The following is a 21,114-nucleotide window of genomic DNA, read 5'->3' as shown; positions in this document are numbered from 1 at the left end:
TGCGAAGTTTTTTTCTTTTTTTATCTTTTGAAGCTTCCCAGAAATTTACTAGTGACCAGTGGGTACAGAGCGTAAAATGTACTGTGCACAGTAGCAAGGAGTTCCTTTGCTCAATAGTAAGTGCCATGAATGATCAAGAAAATCCCAACTGCTTTCATTAATGGAGGATGGCTCTCTAACTCTAATGCCACATGGGTGTGGGGATACATGGTCAAAATTTCAGTGAAATAGCAGAGAGGAGGATCGTAGACAGAGCATTTAATCTTCCTTGTAATTTCGTTTGAGAGAAGAAAAGACAAACCATGCAGATGTTTGTTCAAGTCTTACAAGTAGTACTAACTGCAATTACTAATACAACCACAAATGCATCCCAAAAGATTAACAAGAAACCAGTCCTCCCCTTCTTTTGCTAGGACGTCTTACCAAGTTACCATTACTAGCTTTCTCAAAGCCTGTCACTGAAAACTTTGAGGGGGTTAATTAATTTACAGTAGGAATTATACAAACCGCACCACCAACTCCTTTGCTCCTCTCTCTCTCTCTCTCTCTATCTCTCTCTCTCTGAGTCCTTTCCCTCCCCATGAAACAAACAGCAGGAGGAGCTTAGAAATTAGTATAGAAACAAGAAGAAAAGCAGCTTTCTTACTCGCTTTTCCCTGGGACATTGTCCATACAAAACCTTTCTCTAATAAGTTGTCAAACTACACTTCCATGATCGGAGATATCTTCATAGTAATAAGGAGATAGCTTTCCATCCTTCTTTCCAGTCTTGGGCTTGTTCTCTGCACTCACTTCCTGCAGCATCTTCACCACTCTTCGCATTGAGGGTCGGTTAATGGGGAGATGGCTAGTGCAAAGGAGACCAATACTAAGGACCTTAGAAATCTCTTCCTTGAAACAGAGGTCAACTTTCGGATCAATTACATGTTCAACTCCTTTCTGATCCATCGTGGTGCAAACCCACTTCACCAAATCCTTCTCCCCAAACTCAGGATCAACTGGGAGTCTCCCTGTAACCAACTCTAGAATAACCACTCCAAAGCTGTATATGTCGCTCTTCTCGTTCACACGAAGCGTGTATGCATATTCTGCACCAAGTTCAACATCAAAAACAACAGATTATTTAAAAATTTGAGCTAGAAAAAATGTGAACAAGCTAAAGAGAAAGAAACAATCAAATCAACTCCAAACTTCCCGGCAGCTAGCTATTGGGAAAGTTTTCAAATCAAGCAACAGTGGAAGAAAGAACTAAATCTACCGAGAAAGACTAGTTGACTTAAGAAACTACAGGTGATGGTAATCATAATTCCTGCAAATCTACCCAGAATGAAAACAAACCTACAACTTTACACAAACAGGAAAAAGGCATATAGTAATTTGGTTCATGATTATTGAAGGAGCTAGTTATGGATTTTGAGAAACCTGGAGCAATGTAGCCGCAAGAACCAGCAATCACAGACATGGACTTGGGTCCTTTCTCTACCATGTCCACAACCTTGGCAACTCCAAAATCTGCCACTCGAGCCCCAAACTCCCTGTCCAACAAGATGTTGTTTGATTTGACATCTCGGTGAACAATTGGAGGAACACAGTCGTGATGAAGATAAGAAAGGCCTTCGGCAGCATCCACGGCAATCTTGTATCTTGTCGGCCAATCCAACAAGCCTCCCTTACTACTGTGCAGCAAGTCTCCCAAGCTCCCGTTGGGCATGTATTCATACACCAGAAGCTTGCAATCCCGGGTTGTGCAGCTGCACCATAATTTGACAATGTTCTTGTGCCTGATCTTTCCGAGAGTCTCAACTTCAGCCTCAAACGCATCATCCGTCATCCGACCTTTCTCAGCATCGCAACTATCATCTTCTTTCTTCGATCCACCCCAAAGCTTCTTCACAGCAACTATCTCCCCATTGCTGAGTACAGCCTTGTAGACCTTCCCAGAAGCTCCACTGCCAATCACGTTATCTTCATCTAGGCAATCCAATATCTCATATTCACTGAAGCCCAGTTTGTGGAAGGACGTCAACGTCCACTTTGATTTATCAATGGTATTCTTTGCTTTCCTGTAATTTTTGTACTTCCAGAAAAACCAGGCAACCCCAACAACAAAAACCAGAGCAGCAAGTATAAAGATTGACCTCAGCAGCCACATAAAACCCTGGTTTTTATCCCCACTTTGTCTCGGGCACAGACCTTCCAGATCGTCGCACAAACCAGGATTGCCAAGGAAGCTATCTTTGTACGCTTCTTTGGCATAGAGAGGGGGAAGATCACCGGAGAGTTGGTTGTTAGAAAAATTGAATCGATTAAGCCTCAAGTTCTGTAACTCAAGTGGGATCTCACCCGAGAAATGATTTCCGGAGAGATCGAGGTAATTAAGCACCAGTAGGCTCCCAAGTTCCTTTGGAATTTCTCCGGAAAGCCCATTGTTAGAGAGGTTCAGCTCACTGAGCTTCTTCATTGACTGGATTCCAGATGGAAGCTCACCTGATAGTTTGTTATTGTGAAGATCGAGCGTGCTCAGCTCACTCAGCTTCACCAACGTCGCAGGTAGACTTCCGGAAAGTAGATTATATCCACCAGAAAACTCAACAAGATTCCCCAACGATCCAATCTCTTCCGGTATGTTTCCAGTGAACTGATTGTCTGATATGAGCAGAAGTGAAAGATTAGAAGCACCGGAGATCGTCTTAGAGATGCTACCAGAAAAGGCATTTTCAGCAAGCTCAAGCAAAGAGACATGAGGTAGACCCCAAAACGCCGCCGGAACTTCACCGGATAACTTGTTATTCGACAAACGAACTCTACGCAAGCTTTGGCATTGACCAAGGCTCTCTGGAATTTTTCCGGATAACGAATTCTGGATCAACAGGAGCTGTTCTAGCGCCCCCATGGCACACAAGTTCGCTGGAATTTCACCGGAAAAGTTATTCTGCGAAGCATCGAAGGTTACCAACTTGGAATTCTTTCCGAGATCCTTGGGCAATTCTCCGGTAAGCCGGTTATTAAAAAGTTTGAGCTCATACAGTTTCGGCGACAGAGCAATACCTGCCGGAACGGTTCCCACCAAACGGTTCTCATACAAATTCAGTGACTCGAGCGGCAAGCTACACAGCTCATCCGGAATCGTTCCCTCCAAATGGTTCATGGCGGCATCGAATCTAAGTAACGCGGTCATCTTCGACATCCCCTCCGGCAGGGAACCTGACAAGGAGTTGCTATAAAGCTCTATTTGTTCAATACTCGAAAGCTCAGTAATCGATTTCGGAATTGGACCGTCGAGATTGTTCTCCGCCAAGTCCAAGTTTATTAGACGTTTAAGCTGACCGAGGGAGTCCGGAATCTGACTCACGAGATTAGACTGAGTAAGCCAGAGAACTTCCAGGTTTGTCAAATTACCGATGTCTGACGGAATTTGACTGGGTGTAAACGGGTTGTAAGCCACATTAAGCACTCTAAGAGTGGAAATATTTACAAGAACTGAAGGTATGGTGCCATTGAGGAGATTCCCGATGAGAACCAGCTCCTCAAGTCTCTGGAATCGTCCAAAGCTCTCCGGAATATCGCCGGAGAAATTGTTTCCGCTCAGGACGAGGCTACGGAGAGTTGTAATGTTAGCAAGCGTGGACGGGATTGGACCCACAAGGTAGTTCTCCGAGAGGTCCAGATGCTGCAGTTTCTGACAGGCGGAGATGTCACCGGGGAGAGAGGAGTTGATGGAGTTGTTGGAGAGGGAGAGGTTAGTCAGGTTGGGGAGACGGCAGATGATAGTAGGGAAAGGACCGAAGATGTTGGCGTTGGAGAGGTCGACTGAGGTGACTGAATGAGTTTCTGAGTCGCATTTGATGCCGCTCCATTCACAGGGAGTGTCGTGTCTATCGTTCCAGTCGGAAAGGGCGCCATCCGGGTCGTCGAAGCCGAGTTTGACTTGTTGAAGATACAGACCTTCCTGATTCAGAGAGACAACCAGAGAAGGAGAAAGAAGAAGTAAAAAAAGCAGAAGCATTGTTGTTGCCTCTCGAGACAAGAGAGAAGGAGGTCAGCGAGACAGAGAGAAAGAGGATGTGAGTTTGGTTTTGTTGCATAGAACCATGGGTATTGAAGAGATTTTCGCAAGGAGAGAGAGAGAGAGAGAGAGAGAGATGAACCGGGGGCGGCAGACCCGGTTCGTATGCTTGTTTGTGGGTGGGTTTTGTTTTACTTTTTACTCTTTCCCTTTTCACGTTGGAATTTGTGAACATGCGCGCAGGGCAGGGGTCGACTGTCGAGTACGGACGGACTACGGGACGTAAGTCGGCAAACACCACACCACCATTCCATTGCCTTTGTGCCGTGAGTCACGCCAACGCCAAGCCAAACTTGGCTCAGAAGAAGGAATTTGGCCGAGTTGGCTCATCGGCTCTCCGCTCGTTTGCTTAGCACAGTGGGCGAAATTTCTTTGGTTCGTTCATCATCGATCAGACGGTGGAAAAAAGAATCTAACAAATTATTTGAATTTTAGTATTCCACGTATCAACACTGGTCATTGGATGAGATTTTTTTTATTTTAACCATCTGATCAGTCCTAGACAGGATTGGTATCCAATGGCCAAATGGCATCCATGAGGAACCGGATCCCATTCTGATTCTACGTGGCAGAATCTGTCATACACAAATCAATAGATCTGTTTATACAAATAAGCTGTTTGTAAGCGAGTCTTACCATGTCCATTTCGTTTTGGCAATTCTGATTTAATTCTTGGTTTTCAGGCCGGTGAAAGTGATTGAAAGGAGGAAGAAAATGCGAGGAACCAGAAACTAGAATTCGTCCAAAAATTCCCTTTTGGTCAATTTTTGCTGTGAGGGCACAATTCTAATTCGATGGAGAATTACCATAAATAGATGCCTAATCCTCCTCAAAAGTAAAAAAGTAAAAATGCTATTCAAATTCCTCAGCTTTATCTACTGTCAAATTACTTGCAGCTGTTGCCCATCATGAATTTTCAAAGTGAAAAGCTATTCAAATTCCGTGGTAGAGCCAACTGCACTAATGCACTGTGCACAGGATCGATGATCAGAATTTGCAGTCTCAGCCCTCCATGAATCCACGTAGGCTCTAGTAGCCACATAGGTCACATCACAATTCACAGGGGCCTCAGAAGAAACCATAAACCATGGAGAATTATCCCCACATAAGGGTTGGGCAAGCAAATGCAGCCAAATCACACATTTGCTCACTGCCGGGCTGTCAACCAGACAGGCCAAGGTTGCTGGGTCGAACGTGTCTAACCATCCGATTTGAATGAATAGTCCGTTTTGACAAAATAAATAAAAATTATAAAAAACCCAAAAAACAGTCAAAAACCATTCTCTGGGTCAGCAAATCGATTCATTGACGAAATTAACAGTTTTTTGGCCAAATAGTGATTTTGGGGTAAAATAGAATCAGTCAGGTAACAAGTTCCTGATTTTCTGATTTGATTATCCGGTTCAGTTTTGAAAACATTAGAACAAACCACGATAAAAAAAGTTTAATCCATTAGGATGGTGTTTGGTTCCTCTGCCATTTATTTGGAAAGTGGCATCGGTTCATCTTTGCATAGGTTGTGTTTGTTACACAAACGTCAAACTGGGGTATTTTATGTGCCCTGATTCAGATTTATGATCGTTTCTTTGTCATTCAAAACTGAAACGATTAAGAGGGAAAAATGTTATATATATATATATATGAACCATTTTGCATTCATGAATCGAAGAGAATGTATTTATGTACAGTATATATTTGTGTTTGTATTGCAAACAAATACGGCCATAGGCTCAATTTAGGAGTATAGATATTTAGAGTGCAAAACCTTGTATTTTGTATATAATTGTACTATACATATTGTATTTGTATTCATTCCAAACTAAGCCATTTGTATGAAATATTGTTTGTTAAATCTTTTATTTTGAAACATTGGAGGAAGTTTCATTTGTGTGAAATGGGAACTGTGAGGAAAAGCTTCATTTTAAAGTTTTCCCAATACCATGCCATTTTTTACTATTAATCTTACTAGTGAAAGATCCTGTACTAAGTATGGGGGACCAATAATGTTAAATTTACATTATGAAATCAATAATGTTAAATTTATATTTATCAATATTTTAAATAATTATTAAAATTTCAAAAAATAACTTTTCAATAATTATTAGATAATGGATAGTTTTCTTTTGTTTAGATTGATAGAATGTAGGGAGAAGTGATTGTGAATAACCATTTTTGTATTTTTTGCATTTTTTAGAAATGGATTAAAAATGGTGGTAGTGGGTTGGGGCTTTAACAACAGTTTTTTAGAAAATGCCACTTATCTAGCTTTCGAGAAAATGAGAAGGTCATGTGTCTGAATGGTGGGGGGCTGTAGCCTGGTAGTGGGTTGTGAACTTTAGTACGAATTTCTCAAAAAATTGCCATGTGTCTAAATTTCTAGAAAATAAGAAAACCACTTGTTTGAATGATGATAATAGATTGTGGGTTTTAATAACTAGTGAAGGGAAATTTGGCCCGACCTCGCCATCACTCGAAGCATGGCAAAAGCGAACAACTCGGGGCAACAGAGCGCCCAAAACACAAGCACCAAAAGAAAAAGGAGCACGAGCTCCCTACTAGGAGCCCGAGCTCCCTACTAAGAACCCGAGCTCCCTGCTAGGAGACCGAACTTGCTACTAAGGACCCGAGCTCCCTACAAGGAGCCCGAACTCTCTCCTGGGCCCTAAACCTCACAAGGCCGTGACCCAAGCTGGCCCATGGCAGATCGGAGCACTCCCAAAACCGAACTCAAGACTTTGTCCCCCTCGTTACTCCAGCACTTCGCCTCCAAAATGCCAGGCTAACCAAGCGTACCATACCTGACACCAAGGATGTCTGTTTCCAAGGGTGGCGCACCTGACTGATTTGGGATCTGACGCTTGACAGTCACACTTCAAACGGCCTCCTGCCACCGCCACCTACCACCGTCGTCACCAGCCGCAAAAACAGCTCCGACAAAAGGAGCAGTGGCGGTTCTGCCCAGCCAGAAGGGATGACATCCAAACTGGCAGGAACTCAGAGATAGTCAGGCCCGATCTGACAGAAGCCTGGAAGTGAGTGCGCGAGGTGGTTATAAAAGGCTCCCTACCCCCCAAGAACAAGGTATGCAAACTTTGCGCTATCTAGTTTATCTTGCCTTTGAAGGATTCTAACTTGAGCTTCGGAGCCTCTACACTGGGTTCTCCCTGGAGCTTCTTCATCTCCCCCATTTCAGGTCCCCAGTTACTTAATTCAGAGGCAAGGTCGTTGACAGCTAAGACCGGCCAGATCGCGCATCATCAATTGGCGTCGTCTGTGGGAAATCGCTTCAAAAAGCCTCCCTCCAAACTCTTATACCCCCTTTTTTTTTCTTCTTCAAAAAACCCAACGCTCATGGCTTCTTCCAGCAACGCCGGACGCGACACAGAGACAAACACCACCGGGGAACAGCTTCAAGTTCCCGTGGTGTGCGTTGGACAGTTCACCATCCCCCTTTCGGTGGATGGAATCCCTAGTTTAAGTGCGCCACAAGCAGTGGCGCCCATAAACCTCCCTGCCACAAGCATCCCCTTTCCTCCTCCTATTGAGACAACCTTTACTGAACTGACTGCCATCCCCCTGGCAGCCAGCCAAAACCGGTTGGACGACCTGATGCAGTGCATGCGGGCAATGCAAACCCAAATGCAACAGTTTCAGCAACACCAGCTTCACCAACACCAGGTGCTGCACAACATCTCCCAGTATCACTATCAACAGCAGTTCCCCCAACTGCCACTGAACCAACCACTACTTCCACCTCGCCACCCTGCTCTGAGGCTGGCCAGGGCCTCCCCGCAGGATGGACGCCCCCACCAAGGCAAGGCCTCCAGGCCCCAGAACCCCCCTAATAGCCAGGCCACTTCCCCAGGCCGAAGAGAGAAAAAAGTCATTCCCGCCTCGCAGCTCGCAGGCGGGTCGGGCACCTCACCCACAAGATCGACACCTTGGCGCTCCAAGCCCGAGTTCCCACTCGCGGGAAACCGATTCAGCGCGCTGGCAGCAGCGGACTACCAACATTCCGGGCCCATCGAGCTCGGCAGCACGGAGGCCAGCAGTACAAGTACAAGGCCCACTCAACAGCGAAGGCGCCGGCGAAGTCGCCGAACCGCCACCCGTGTCCAGTCAGAGCTTAGAGGCAAAGAGACGAGCTCGGAGGAGGCAGGAGTCACCCCGATTCTCACAGTTCCCTCCCCCCTCGCCTCAGAACTCCTGGCGGTCCCCTTGCCCAGAGATTTCAAGCTCCCGCCTCTGGACAAGTATGACGGGTCCTTCGACCCCAACGACCACGTTGACGCTTTCCAGTCCCAAATGCACCTCGCCCGGGCCAGCGAATCATGCATGTGCGTGGCCTTCACCACCACCCTCCGGGGGGTAGCCCGCACTTGGTACAGGAACCTGGCCCCCGGGTCGATAAAGTGTTGGGCTCAGTTCGTGCAGATCTTCACCGCACACTTTGTCACTAGCAAACGGTGCCCCAGAGCAGAGGAAAGCATCTTCGGAGTAGTCCAAAGGGAAGGGGAATCCATACGGGGCTACATCAAGCGATTCAACGAAGCATGCTTGCAGATACCGCGGTTAGACCCCGCGGTGCAGCTCGCGGCGGCAAAAAGAGGGGTAACGCACAAAGAATTCAAATGGCACATGGTAGCTAATCAGCCCGCAACCGTGGCCGAATTCCTCAAGCTCGCGGACAAGTTCATGAGGACAGAGGAAGAAATCAACCAACGAACCGAGGGCGGAAACGAGAAAAGAAAGAGGGAGGGCGAGCCCTCTAACCTAGTCGCCCGGAAAAACCCGGCCCAAGAGCCGAAGCCGAACCAGTCATTCCAAGCTCCCCTAGCCGTTCGAACGGATTACACACCACTGAACACAAGGCGGACCGAGATCTTAATGACGATCAAGGACGCCCCCTACGTGAAGTGGCCACCTCGCCTAAAGGGAAATCCGAACGAAAGAAATAAGAATTTGTATTGTAGTTTCCACAGAGATCATGGTCACAGTACCGAGCAGTGCAATAATCTCCGGGACGAGATAGAGGGGCTCATCCGTCGCGGATACTTGAGAAACTTTGTCCAGCACAACAATAATAACAATAAGGCAGATCGGCCAGGGGAGCATGAAAAGGATGCCCCCGAATCTAGCAGCAGGCCTGCCGAACCATTACAGCGACAGCCTCCGGTGGAGAGGCCAGTTCGGGGAACCATCCATGTAATTGTGGGAGGTTCAGTGGTAGCAGGGTGTACCTCGGCAGTAGCTCGGACTTCAGTTCGCGAAGCGGCCCTCGAGGAGCGGAACCCTCCAAAGAGACCAAAGACCGAAGAACCAATCTTCTTCACGGAGGACGACACGCGAGGAGTCCGCTACCCCCACAATGATGCGCTTGTCATTAAACTAAGGATCAGCGACTTCGAGGTCAGACGTACTCGTAGATTCGGGCAGCTCGGCGGACATCCTCTTTAAATCAGCGTTTGACCAGCTACAGCTACGGAGGAGTGAACTAAAGCCCGCGAACACTCCCCTGGTAGGTTTAAGCGGAGAGGAAGTCAGGCCCCTCGGGAAAATAACAGTACCTGTGGAAGTCGGCACATGGCCTTGCGCGGTCAGACTCAACCATGACTTCCTGGTGGTCGCGACCCCCTCCCCATACAATCCCATAATAGGGCGGCCGATCACGCATATCCTACGGGCGGTGGTCTCCACTTACTATTTGGCCATGAAGTTCCCTACGGACTTCGGTGTGGGGGTAGCGCGGGGCGACCAGCTCGAGTCCCGCAAGTGTTATGTTGCCGCCCTAAAGGGAAAAACCAAGGCAGCCGGCGACCTCGATCTGGAGTGGCCTGCGGAGCAAGGTGAGGAACGAGCTTCACCCACAAAAGAAACAGTCGCAATCCCGACTTCGCCTACGGACCCAGCTCGCACACTCCAAATTGGTGCTTCCATCGAAGAACCCCTACGGACCGAACTGGTGAGTTTTTTATTTCAAAATTTAGATGTTTTTGCATGGTCCGCGGCCGATATGCCCGGTATTGACCTTGGCCTTATAACTCACAAACTCAACACTGACCTAATAGTCAGACCCGTTAGACAGAAGAAACGCAACTTAGCCCCAGAGCGCTGGAGGGCGGTCGACGAGGAGGTCGAGAAGCTCCTCGCAGCAGACTTCGTAAGGGAGGTCCATTACCCGAGCTGGGTGGCCAACCCTGTCCTGGTAAAAAAGGTGAACGGCAAGTGGCGCATGTGCGTCGACTACACCGACCTGAACCGAGCTTGCCCGAAAGATTGCTTCCCCCTCCCCATAATTGACCGCCTAGTGGACGCGACCTCGGGACATGAGTTGCTAAGCTTCCTGGACGCCTACTCAGGCTACAACCAAATCCGGATAGACCAGTCCGATGAGGAAAAAACCAGCTTCATAACCGAGTTCGGGCTGTACTGTTACAAGGTCATGCCCTTCGGATTAAAAAATGCCGAGGCGACCTTCCAAAGACTTGTAAATAGACTGTTTCGACCCCTGATTGACACCAAGATAGAGTGCTATGTAGACGACATGGTCGTCAAGACACAGTTTTCACAAGAATTAATACAAGACTTAGATTCTGTCTTCCAAATCCTACGCCAGTTTAGCATGAAATTGAACCCCAACAAATGTGTCTTTGGCGTCACCTCGAGCAAATTCCTAGGCTACATTGTCAATCGGCGCGGTATTGAGGCCAACCCGGACAAGATAAAAGCCATCCTAGATATGAGACCACCTCGGAAAGTAAAAGAAATTCAGAGGCTAAATGGCCGCGTAGCCGCTCTAAGCCGCTTCATGTCCAAGTCAGCAGACCGCTGCCTACCTTTCTTCAAAGCAATCAAAGGCAAAGGGTTCGAGTGGACCCAAGACTGCCAGCTCGCGTTTGACGAGTTAAAAGGTTATCTCGCCAGTGTGCCAACCTTAGCTCGGCCTGAGGAGGGCGAGGTCTTAGAATTGTACCTCTCGGCAAGCGACGAGGTGGTCAGTTCAGTACTAATAAAGGAAACAGACCGGGTCCAGCGACCCATATATTATGTTAGCAAAATTTTGTAGGGAGCAGAGGCTAGGTACCCATAGATAGAAAAGCTAGCATATGCACTGGTGATAGCAGCTCGGAAACTCCGCCCGTACTTCCAGGCTCACACCGTCATCGTCCTGACCGACAAACCTCTGAGACAAGTTTTACTCAAACCCGAGGTTTCCGGTCGATTGACGAAGTGGGCCATCGAATTCAGCGAGTACGATCTCCAGTACAAGCCGAGAACTGCCATTAAGGCCCAAGCCTTGGCAGATTTTATCGCAGAATGCACGTTTAGCCCCGAAGCCCCTGAGCCGGTCGAGCCCACGGTCCCTAGTTCGGGCGAGCTCGGAGCTCCCAAGCCAATCGAGTCCGAACCCCGTGGAGTAACAGCCAGCGTAGCATCTCTCCTGGTTAGACCAAGCACAAACTGGGATGAGGAGCCCTGGGTCCTTCACGTAGATGGCTCCTCGAACCAGCAAGGCAGCGGGGCTGGAATAGTGTTACGCGGCCCGAGCGGGACAAGGTTGGAATACGCACTACGCTTTGAGTTCACGGCGTCCAACAACGAGGTGGAGTACGAGGCACTGATAGCCGGGCTGAACCTAGCACACAAGGTTGGAGCAAAGCACATAGTTATCTGTAGTGATTCCCAGCTCGTGGTCAACCAGGTTACGGGCGAATATGAAGCACGCGAGCTCACTACGATTGCATACTTGGCAAAAGTAAAGGAGGCTCTGCTTAACTTCCAGTCACACTTCATCAGGCAAATCCCGAGGTCAGAGAACACTGAGGCCGACGCCCTGTCCCAGTTAGCCAGCACGAGTCACAACGCCATGAGAACCGTGTACATAGAGGACTTACCTCGGCCCAGCATTCTCGGTGGGGCAGGCGAGGTCGCTCCCGTCACTGAAGCAGAGCCGAGCTGGATCGACCCACTCGCGAGCTTACTGCTAGACGGAACCCTCCCCGCAGATCGCAACACAGCCGAGAGGGTCCAGCGCCAGGCAGCCAAATACGTCATGATAGACGAACGGTTGTACTGACGATCCTACATGCTCCCCTACCTACGGTGCTTGCGCCCAGCCGAAGCCGAGCTGGTACTCCGCGACACTCATGAAGGCTTGTACGGCGGACACCTGGGGGGCAGAGCCCTCGCCCAAAAAGCACTATGACAAGGATACTACTGGCCAACGATGAAGACAGAGGCCATCGAGCTCGTCAGAAAATGCGACAAGTGTTAGAAGCATGCCAATATCCACCATCAGCCCACTGCCGACCTCAAATACCTCACCAGTCCGTGGCCCTTCGCCCAATGGGGCATCGACCTTCTGGGGCCATTCCCACCAGCGACAGGCGGGAGAAAATTCCTAGTGGTGGCCGTAGATTACTTCACAAAGTGGATAGAAGCTGAACCTCTGGCAATAGTTACAACACGAAACATACAGAACTTCTTTTGGAAGAACATAGTATGTCGCTTCGAGCTACCTCAGGTACTGATCTCCGACAACGGAAAATAGTTCGAGGATATCAAGTTCCAAGAATGGTGCCAAAGTATGGGAATTTGTCAGAACTTCACGTCGGTCGCACACTCGCAGGCAAATGGCCAAACAGAAGTAATGAACAGAGCCATCATCCGCGGACTGAAAGCACAACTAGACCGAGTCAAAGGGTTATGGGCAGATGAACTACCAAGTGTTCTATGGGCTCACCGAACCACGGAAAAAACCGCCACAGGAGAGACCCCCTTTAACCTCACCTACGGCACCGAGGCAGTGATCCCGGCAGAAATCGAAGTACCTACGCTGCGACTAGAAGCATACGACGAATAGACAAACGAAGGCGAGTTATGCACCAACCTCGACCTACAGGACGAGGTGAGAGACCTCGCGCAGATCCGAACTGCGGCCTACCAGCAAAAAGTAGCTCGGTACTATAACGCCAGAGTAAAGAAGAGGAACTTCCGCGTCGGCAACTTGGTTCTCCGTAAGGTCATGGTGCCCGAACCCGGCGTAGGGAAACTTGGACCAAATTGGGAAGGACCCTACAGAGTAAAGAAAGCAATCGGGGGGGGGGGCGTACGAGCTCGAAACCCTAGAGGGAAAACGAGTACCCCGAGCATGGAACATTATCAACCTAAGGCGATACTACCTATAGACCGCCAAGGCAAGTACCCCAAAGCCGAGGTAGTCAGTTCGGCAAAAAACACAGCTCGAAGACAGGACAACCAACACTTAAGCAAAAAGGCCATTTCATTTCAGATAATGAGGTGTACAAAAAAAAATGAGGAGCCATTTCATTTTTTACAAGTCCGGGGCTACTTCTTCATTATCAAAAGCCACTTCGACGATACCCGAAGGCCCTGCCTCCCCCTCGGAGTCCGGTTCACCATCCGCAGCGTTGGCCATCTTCTGAGTAATACGCGAAGTGGATATGGCGCTGATGTCGAGCTCGGGGTACGTATTTCGGATCATCCACTGGCTTAGCTTGAAACCCCTCCTGTAGGAGTCCACCATCAGATCATCGAAGTCCGGCGAAGCAATATAATCACTAACAGCTTTCTTGTTCGCATCTTCGATGCCTTGAGAGAAGATCTGAGTCCTCTCCCTGATATCCTCCTGATGATAATCGACCTGATGCTGTAGGTCCAGCTTCAATTCCGCCATATGTTTCACAACCACTCCCATTGCCTCAGCATCTTTCTGAGACCTCGCCTGCCTAGACCGCGCGAGGCGAGCTGCCTCCTCAGCAGCATGAGCAGCCTCCTCGGCAGCTCGCGCTTGCCTCGAGCTCCTCTCCACCTGGTTCGCCAAGGTGTGAATAGAAGAGTTCACCTATCGAAAGGAAACAAGTGATCAGAGGAACGAATCGAAGAATAAAAGCCGAAGAACTCTAAAAAAGGGAGATCACTTACCACCATGGCATGGGTAACGGCACGGCAGGCCACTTGGTGCAGAGGAAGATCGGTCCACGCTGTGACTTCCTCGGGGAAAATGGCCTCCTTACTCCTCTGAAGAGCGTGAGTAGGCGACAGCACACTCCTAAAGTGCCCCGGGGCCCTCGAGCCTGATGGCCCAGCTTGCGTTTGGGCAGACCCGGAGTAGGTGGGAGCCCCTATGTGAGTAGTTTCGGCGTAAGGAGCCCCCGCCGGCTCCTGGATAGGAGGAACCATCTTGGGCTCCATAGGCTGATCCTCCACCGAATAGTCCGGCACCTCGGGCTCCGCACCCTGGGGTAGCTCGGCGTGAGTTTGCTTAGCCACCCGTTTTCTCCTCTTCATGCCCTGGAACAAGTGCCCACCTCGGGTCCCTCAAGAGTTCATCGCACCTACAAAAAGGAGTTCGACATCAGTAAAACAAGCAAAAGAAAAGCAAGACAGGATCGCTAGGGGAAGAACCTACCCGAACTCAGGCCAGCAGCAATAAGCTTGGCCTCCGTCAGATACTATTGACACTTCAGCCCAAGCCGCGCCCATTGACGGAGGCCCTTCACCGTCTCTTTGTCAAGTGTGACGCCAGAGTCGGGAGCGGCCATCCCCCAGCCGGTCTGAAACGGCCACCCCAACGCACTTCGCACCCCGAAATTGTCCCGCTTCCACGCCGGGACCTTATTAGGGAGTTCCTATAAGAGCTTGAAGCCAGGGCGAGGAGATAGGTAGTATGCCCGCCTACGCCCAGGAAGGGGACCCGCTTGCTTTTTAAGCATTAAAATAGAAGAAAAAATCTCCAAGTCCAAAGAAAAGTTCTCCTCGCAGAATAGGGAGATCGTCCCCACTAAATTCCTAATGGAGTTCGGGTGAAGTTGGCCGACCGTCACACCAAAGTGGTTTAGGACCTCGACAAGAAGAGGATGGAAAGGCTGCAGCCCCGCAGCGAGCTGCTCCCGGAATATCACGATCTCATCAGGACCATGTTCCCAAGGAAAGCTACTCATAGGGATAAAGTAGGCGAACTCCCCGGGCAAGTTATAGTAGTTTATGAGGGATTGGAGTCCCTCAGGCGTCATGGTCGAAGGTCTGAACTGGTCTGGAGCCCGACCCCGATGAGAGGTGGACGCAAAACTACCCGAGGCCCCTCGACCTATGGGTTCAACCTCTTCCTCAATCTACATCAGGCTCGCTAGAACTACCGGGGGATGCAAAACGATTCGTAGAACCTGTATCAGACCCGCTTGGACTGTCTGAGCCATCCGAGCTAGACATCAGGGGGTAGAAGACGGGTTCCAGGAAAAGAACTCACCCGGGAAGAAGACTGGAGTAGACCATGAAAGCTCGAACAAGAGGAACTTGGGACGCGAGCTGAAGAGCCTGGACGTGAACTGAAACTTAGACGCGAGCTCGAGAGGTACAATAGCGGCGACTGGGGTCCCCCCCCATTATTTATATCCACAGCAACCGGAAAACGACGATCCAGATCGAAGCCGATCCAATGGCCCACAATCGTGCTGACCGCACGTCCTCCGAAGCCGAGACGTGACCAGTGCACGCCTTTTCGAAACTGACAGGGTGTCAGCGCACGTCTCCCCACAGTAAAAGCGGCTGTAGCACGGTTCTCGAAATTTGAGAAAACGGCTACCGTCACGTCTCCCAAACGCGCGCCTTTTTGAAAAATCAAACCAAGGTGCGCGCCACCAGTTGAATAAAATTCAAATTACGGTCGACGCGTGGCAAAAGCGAACAGCTCGGGGCAACAGAGCGCCCAAAACACAAGCACCAAAAGAAAAAGGAGCACGAGCTCCCTACTAGGAGCCCGAGCTCCCTACTAAGAACCCGAGCTCCCTACTAGGAGCCCGAGCTCGCTACTAAGGACCCAAGCTCCCTGCTAGGAGCCCGAGCTCGCTACTAAGGACCCGAGCTCTCTACAAGGAGCTCGAACTCTCTCTTGGGCCCTAAACCTCACAAGGCCGTGACCCGAGCTGGCCCATGGCAGCTCAGAGCACTCCCCAAACCGAACTCAAGACTTTGTCCCCCCCGTTACTCCGGCACTTCGCCTCCAAAACGCCAGGCTAACCAAGCGTACCATACCTGACACCAAGGATGTCCGTTTCCTAGGGCGGCGCACCTGATTGATTTGGGATCTGACGCTTGACAGCCGCACTTCAAACGGCCTCCTGCCACCGCCACCTGCCACCGTCGTCACCAGTCGCAGAAACGGCTCCAACAAAAGGAGTAGTGGCGGTTCTGCCCGGCCAGAAGGGATGACATCCAAACTGGCAGGAGCTCAGAGATAGATCTAACAGAAGCCTGGAAGTGAGTGCGCGAGGTGGTTATAAAAGGCTCCCTACCCCCCAAGAACAAGGTATGCAAACTTTGTGCTATTTGGTTTATCTTGCCTTTGAAGGATTCTAACTTGAGCTTCGGAGCCTCTACATCGGATTCTCCCCGGAGCTTCTTCATCTCCCCCGTTTCAGGTCCCCAGTTACTCAATTCAGAGGCAAGGTCATTGACAGCTAAGACCGGCCGGATCGCGCATCATCAATAACAACTTCTCAAATAATGCCATGTGTCTAAATTTGAAAAAGCAATATATCTGAATGATGAGAACTAGCTTGAAAATATATATATATATATATATATATATATATATATATATATATATATTTACACTAATACAAATGTGTGATAGTACAAATGAAAAAAAAATACAAATTCTAGTTTGATTTTGTTTTGGATTTTATTTTATTCTGTTTTGTGTCTTAATTTACTACTACAATCAAACAAAATAAACTAAATTTTAAATAAAAATGTCAGAATTTACACTTAATCGTTTGCACTGTCATATATATATACCACTAAAATAAAGAGGTACTCAAAAACACCTGTAAACAGTGTTCGGGAAACCAAAAACTATTGATGTGGCCAAGGTCTCTTTATTGAATAAAATTGGTTCAGCCGTTCAGACTTCAGAGCAGTCCCCCGCTGGTTTGACATCTGGTCCAATTGCCAAGACTCAAAATTTGGATTTTCATTACTTTAGAAAGAAAAGAAAGACTTGGATTTGAGTTTATAAACTTTTTAAGAGCAGAATTAGAAGGACAAAAAGGACTCGATTTGACTGACGAGTCAGAGTGGAGCAGTGCGGCCATCTAAACTGACTTCCGGATCCATGGAGTTGATATGTGGGACCGGGTTCAAAGCACGAGCATTGTTAATAAAGCAATCCATTAAATCCATTTAATTAATCAAATTCTACTGTCCCATTCCGCAACCCACTTGTTGATAATCCTATACAAGTCCATTTGTAGTAAACGTGGAGTGGAAGAAGAGATTTGATTATATTCCAGGGAAAGAGATCGGGGGGATTAAGTCATAAGTGGGACCGCAAAATGGATTGATAACAATCAATTGATTGATCATTGATGGCAATAGTTGTTGAATTTTGAAGGGAACAACTACAGTGGATAGAGGAGCACCAGAGAGAGAGAGCGTGTGTGTGGAAATCTGGAATGTGGGCCCACCTTAGATCTTCTCAGTTCTTATAGAGACAGACACAGAGGAAAGGGTTGAATTTTCCAACTTGGCGGCCGCTGTGGTACTCATGTTCAAACTTGCCCAGTTGGCTGTATTCTGTATCCTGTAGCCTACCTGCTTTCTTTTACCGTCAATTTCCTATTTATACCTTCTGAGTTGGAACTCAGTAAAATAACACGTGTCTCTCAACACGGTGCTAGATCAGACAGAATTCTCAGATACTAACCGATAGCCTCCCACGTCTCCGCTATTCCCTATGTAATCTCTCTCTTAAGTCTTAATTGATACGTGTCTTATATGCAGTGGTCGTACAGCCACACCGCAGGACTCTGGGTCCGGGAAGAACACTCCCCTCCCTTAATTGCCACGTGTCCTGCTCGTCACTGTCGAATTGGCAAGTACACACCGTCAGTGTGGTATTGGTTCTTCGAAAAGGGTGAAGTGGTCACTGATCAATGCTTCCACGACCCGATTGTTTATATTTATTTTATTGTTGTTTATTAGTACCTGATACTCAAATGTACGATCCGGTTCGTATCGGGTCGGATCAGTATAATATTGACTGTGGCTGTACAGTTATTGCAAGTGTACAGCCAGTGACCAAAGGGCAAAACAACATGACTAGGGACTATAGTCTATAGGGTGTTACCCAGGATTGAGGATACTATACTACTGTGTACACCTTCATTGAGCTCGCTAGGCGTGAGGCGAAGGTGCTCAATTGCGTACGTTAGCATTCAGAGCACGGATCTCAACACTCAACAACCCAACGTAATTAACTGCATGACTTGCTTTCCCTCTACTTCTCTCTAATAGACGTGCCACTCGGACTCGATTGTGGTGGGTGATGAGACGTGTGTGCTCCACTGTTTCACACTCATGCCCTACCATCCGATTCCGATACAACCCATCAAGTATACCGTAGAAATTGTGGTTAATGTCTTTTTTCCCCCCATTGTACGGATAGATATGGCCCGTCAAATCAATTCAAACCATATGATTTTGAATTTGTGCCACGTAAGCTTAATACGTGGTCTTATATTATGGAGCTGACGTGGTGTACAACTGTATATCATATAGCGTCTTTTATTACAATATAGGCCTGGTAGTCAGTGTTTGGCATTAATGTCATTTTCTCATAAATCCGATTTTTTAAGAAATGAATGTTGGTGGCTACGAGTCGAGCCCTTTATGATTATTCGGACTCAGCACGGTTCTGTTTAAATCGTGTTTCGAGCTTCTATATATACATAGAAAATAATATATATAATGTTTTTATTTTTATAATATATAATAATAATTAATTATTATAATTCTTAATTTTTAAATATCAAATAGAAAATAATTTTTATATATAATTTTTTATTTTTATAAAACATTTGACTCACAGTTGAATTCGAGTTTATGAGTTTTTAACTCAAACTCAAGTCTAATACTTTCTTGGCAAGTTGAGCTATTCTTCTCGGCTTGACTCGAATCCAACCCTAATTGTTTCTGAAAAACATTTTCTCAAACTGGGAAAGGTATAATCTGAAAAAATGCCCTTTTAAATGACATGGCATGTAACAATAACAACAATAGTACCAAATAAAAATCTGAAAAAAATGTTTTCTGAAAAAACGACATGCTTACGCATACTATTTTCTAAGAAAACATCTTTCATGAGACACCATTGGTTCTAAACATTGCCTTAGTTTTAAGATAAACGAGGGCAGGTTGATGGGTTCCACAGAAAACAAATAAAACATGTATTTGTATTTCGTATTAATGTATCCCATGAAAAAAATGATTTCTGATTTTGAAAATCGGATCAAACAATTGACTTAGAACCCATCATGGGTTTGGACCGTTTGACTTGGGTTTGAACCCAACAATTGGACTATTTGACCCAAGAATCGGTGGCCAAAATGATAACCAAGCATATACCATTAAGAGAGTTGAGTAAATCATTTTTCATTTGCACATAAATTTGTTACATAATTCCTTCAACGACACGTTTTTTTATAAATTTCAACAATGACATTTCTATAAATAAAATATTCATTATATAACTTCAAAATACAGAAAAACAATGGTAAATATATTTATCCAAACAATTATTTTTCATAGTTATCAGTGGAACGAATACTTACGAGTGGAAACCGTATGTAGGGGATAGTGGATTAAAAGTTCCCACTTCCCAACTTCTCTATATGCGGCCACAATCTCATGCTGTTAAAAAGTAGAGCCGTAGAGGGAAAGGAACAACCAAGGATTCGTAGAGTTAGATGAGAATTCATTCCCAATATCACAAACACATTAGATTCAATCGCATAATCAGTTTTTTTGGATAGCTCTTCCTTTGGCCTTCCAGTTTAAAAATTTAAATGTCTCCCATCTGATTCACAATGGCCAGTGGAATTGTGATGTCATCAATTCTTTATTTCCCTTGATGAAGCGTCAAAGATTTTGATTATTCCCATCTTTCCCTTCACTCATCCAAATTTTTGGATTTGGTTTCAGCACAATTCTAGAAAATTTACAGTAAAAGAATATTATAAGAAAAAACAACAAATTTCAATCCCAACTATCACTCAATGGATAAATATATCTTACAACACGGATCTTATTGTATTTACTGATGTAGGGAAAATATCAAATTCATTATATATTTATGGTGTCATTCTCCTTTCTAAAATTTTATCCTATTTGAAAATTATTGGAGGTAGAACCAATCAGATCTCTTCGGTAATTCAAGTTGAACTTTATGCTAATATGCAGGCTTTATCAGAGCTTTTACACTGGGATGTTCAGGAAGTTTGTATATCGTCTAAGCAAGTTGTTAAGGTGCTTCAGCAGAATGCAGATCTTCCCTGGTCCTACCAATGACTTTTGTCTAGGACCAAATTTCTATAGTTAAACTTCTGAAACGTTAATTTTGGTTTTGTAAATAGAATGTTTAATAGCCCTGCCCACATGGTCCCAATTAGCTAAATCCCTTTGTTTATCATCTTTTGTTCTTAACGATTATCAAGATGGGATACCAAGGGTGGAGGACTTTGTTATTTCAGTTTAGTTTAATATAATATGCATCCTTCAAAGAAAAAAAAAGGATTCATAGAGTCTTGTTTGTGATAAAGCATTATGGAATCCACTAATAACACCTATAAACAGTCAGAATTTTGAAATTGTAGCCCCCTCCTAGTCAATCTACTAGTAGTCCCTATAAATTACATCCTGCCCATAAATTTGACATCAATCCACGGGTAGAATTCAGTTTACCCCTAAAAGTCTTAATCCCACTCAAGGGGTGAACTGAACTATAAAAACCCTAAATATAAAAATAGAAGAATAATTAATCAATTGTCAAAAAAATAGGAATACTTTAACATAATATATAAACAATAACGATAGAATTAATCAATTAACTAAATAGTAAGAGAGACATGGTCACTCTTATCAAAGTGGGAATCGCCATTTCCCGATAAAATTGACCTAAAAGCAAGAAAACAAAGGGACGTGAACGATGACTTGTGATGATCCGATGACGGTGCGTCGTCGTCGTCGAC

At 46.5% G+C, this 21,114-nt stretch overlaps 1 protein-coding gene across 1 annotated transcript; it reads right to left on the bottom strand.

The window, feature by feature from the left end:
- Positions 1-252: 252 nt before the first annotated feature.
- LOC104599478 (receptor-like protein kinase HSL1) lies at positions 253-4,095 on the bottom strand. The gene is made up of 2 exons (XM_010262033.3): positions 1,423-4,095; positions 253-1,088 (listed from the first exon to the last, which is right to left on the bottom strand). The coding sequence occupies exons 1-2, from the start codon at positions 4,004-4,006 to the stop codon at positions 697-699; spliced, it is 2,976 nt and encodes a 991-aa protein (XP_010260335.1). The 5' UTR covers positions 4,007-4,095; the 3' UTR covers positions 253-696.
- Between the last annotated feature and the right edge of the window lie 17,019 nt (positions 4,096-21,114).

This window comes from Nelumbo nucifera, chromosome 1, assembly GCF_055504915.1.
Source record: "Nelumbo nucifera cultivar China Antique chromosome 1, China Antique-T2T, whole genome shotgun sequence".
Taxonomy (NCBI): Eukaryota; Viridiplantae; Streptophyta; class Magnoliopsida; order Proteales; family Nelumbonaceae; genus Nelumbo; species Nelumbo nucifera.
Note: the sequence above shows the minus strand (reverse complement) of the source record. Positions and strands in the feature narration are given on the sequence as shown.

Coding starts and splice junctions, on each gene's coding strand:
- LOC104599478 (XM_010262033.3), bottom strand. CDS start 4,006: ATGCTTCTGCTTTTTTTACTTCTTCTTTCTCCTTCTCTGGTTGTCTCT. Junction 1,089..1,422: donor TTGCGGCTACATTGCTCCAG/GTTTCTCAAAAT, acceptor AACTTGGTGCAG/AATATGCATACACGCTTCGT.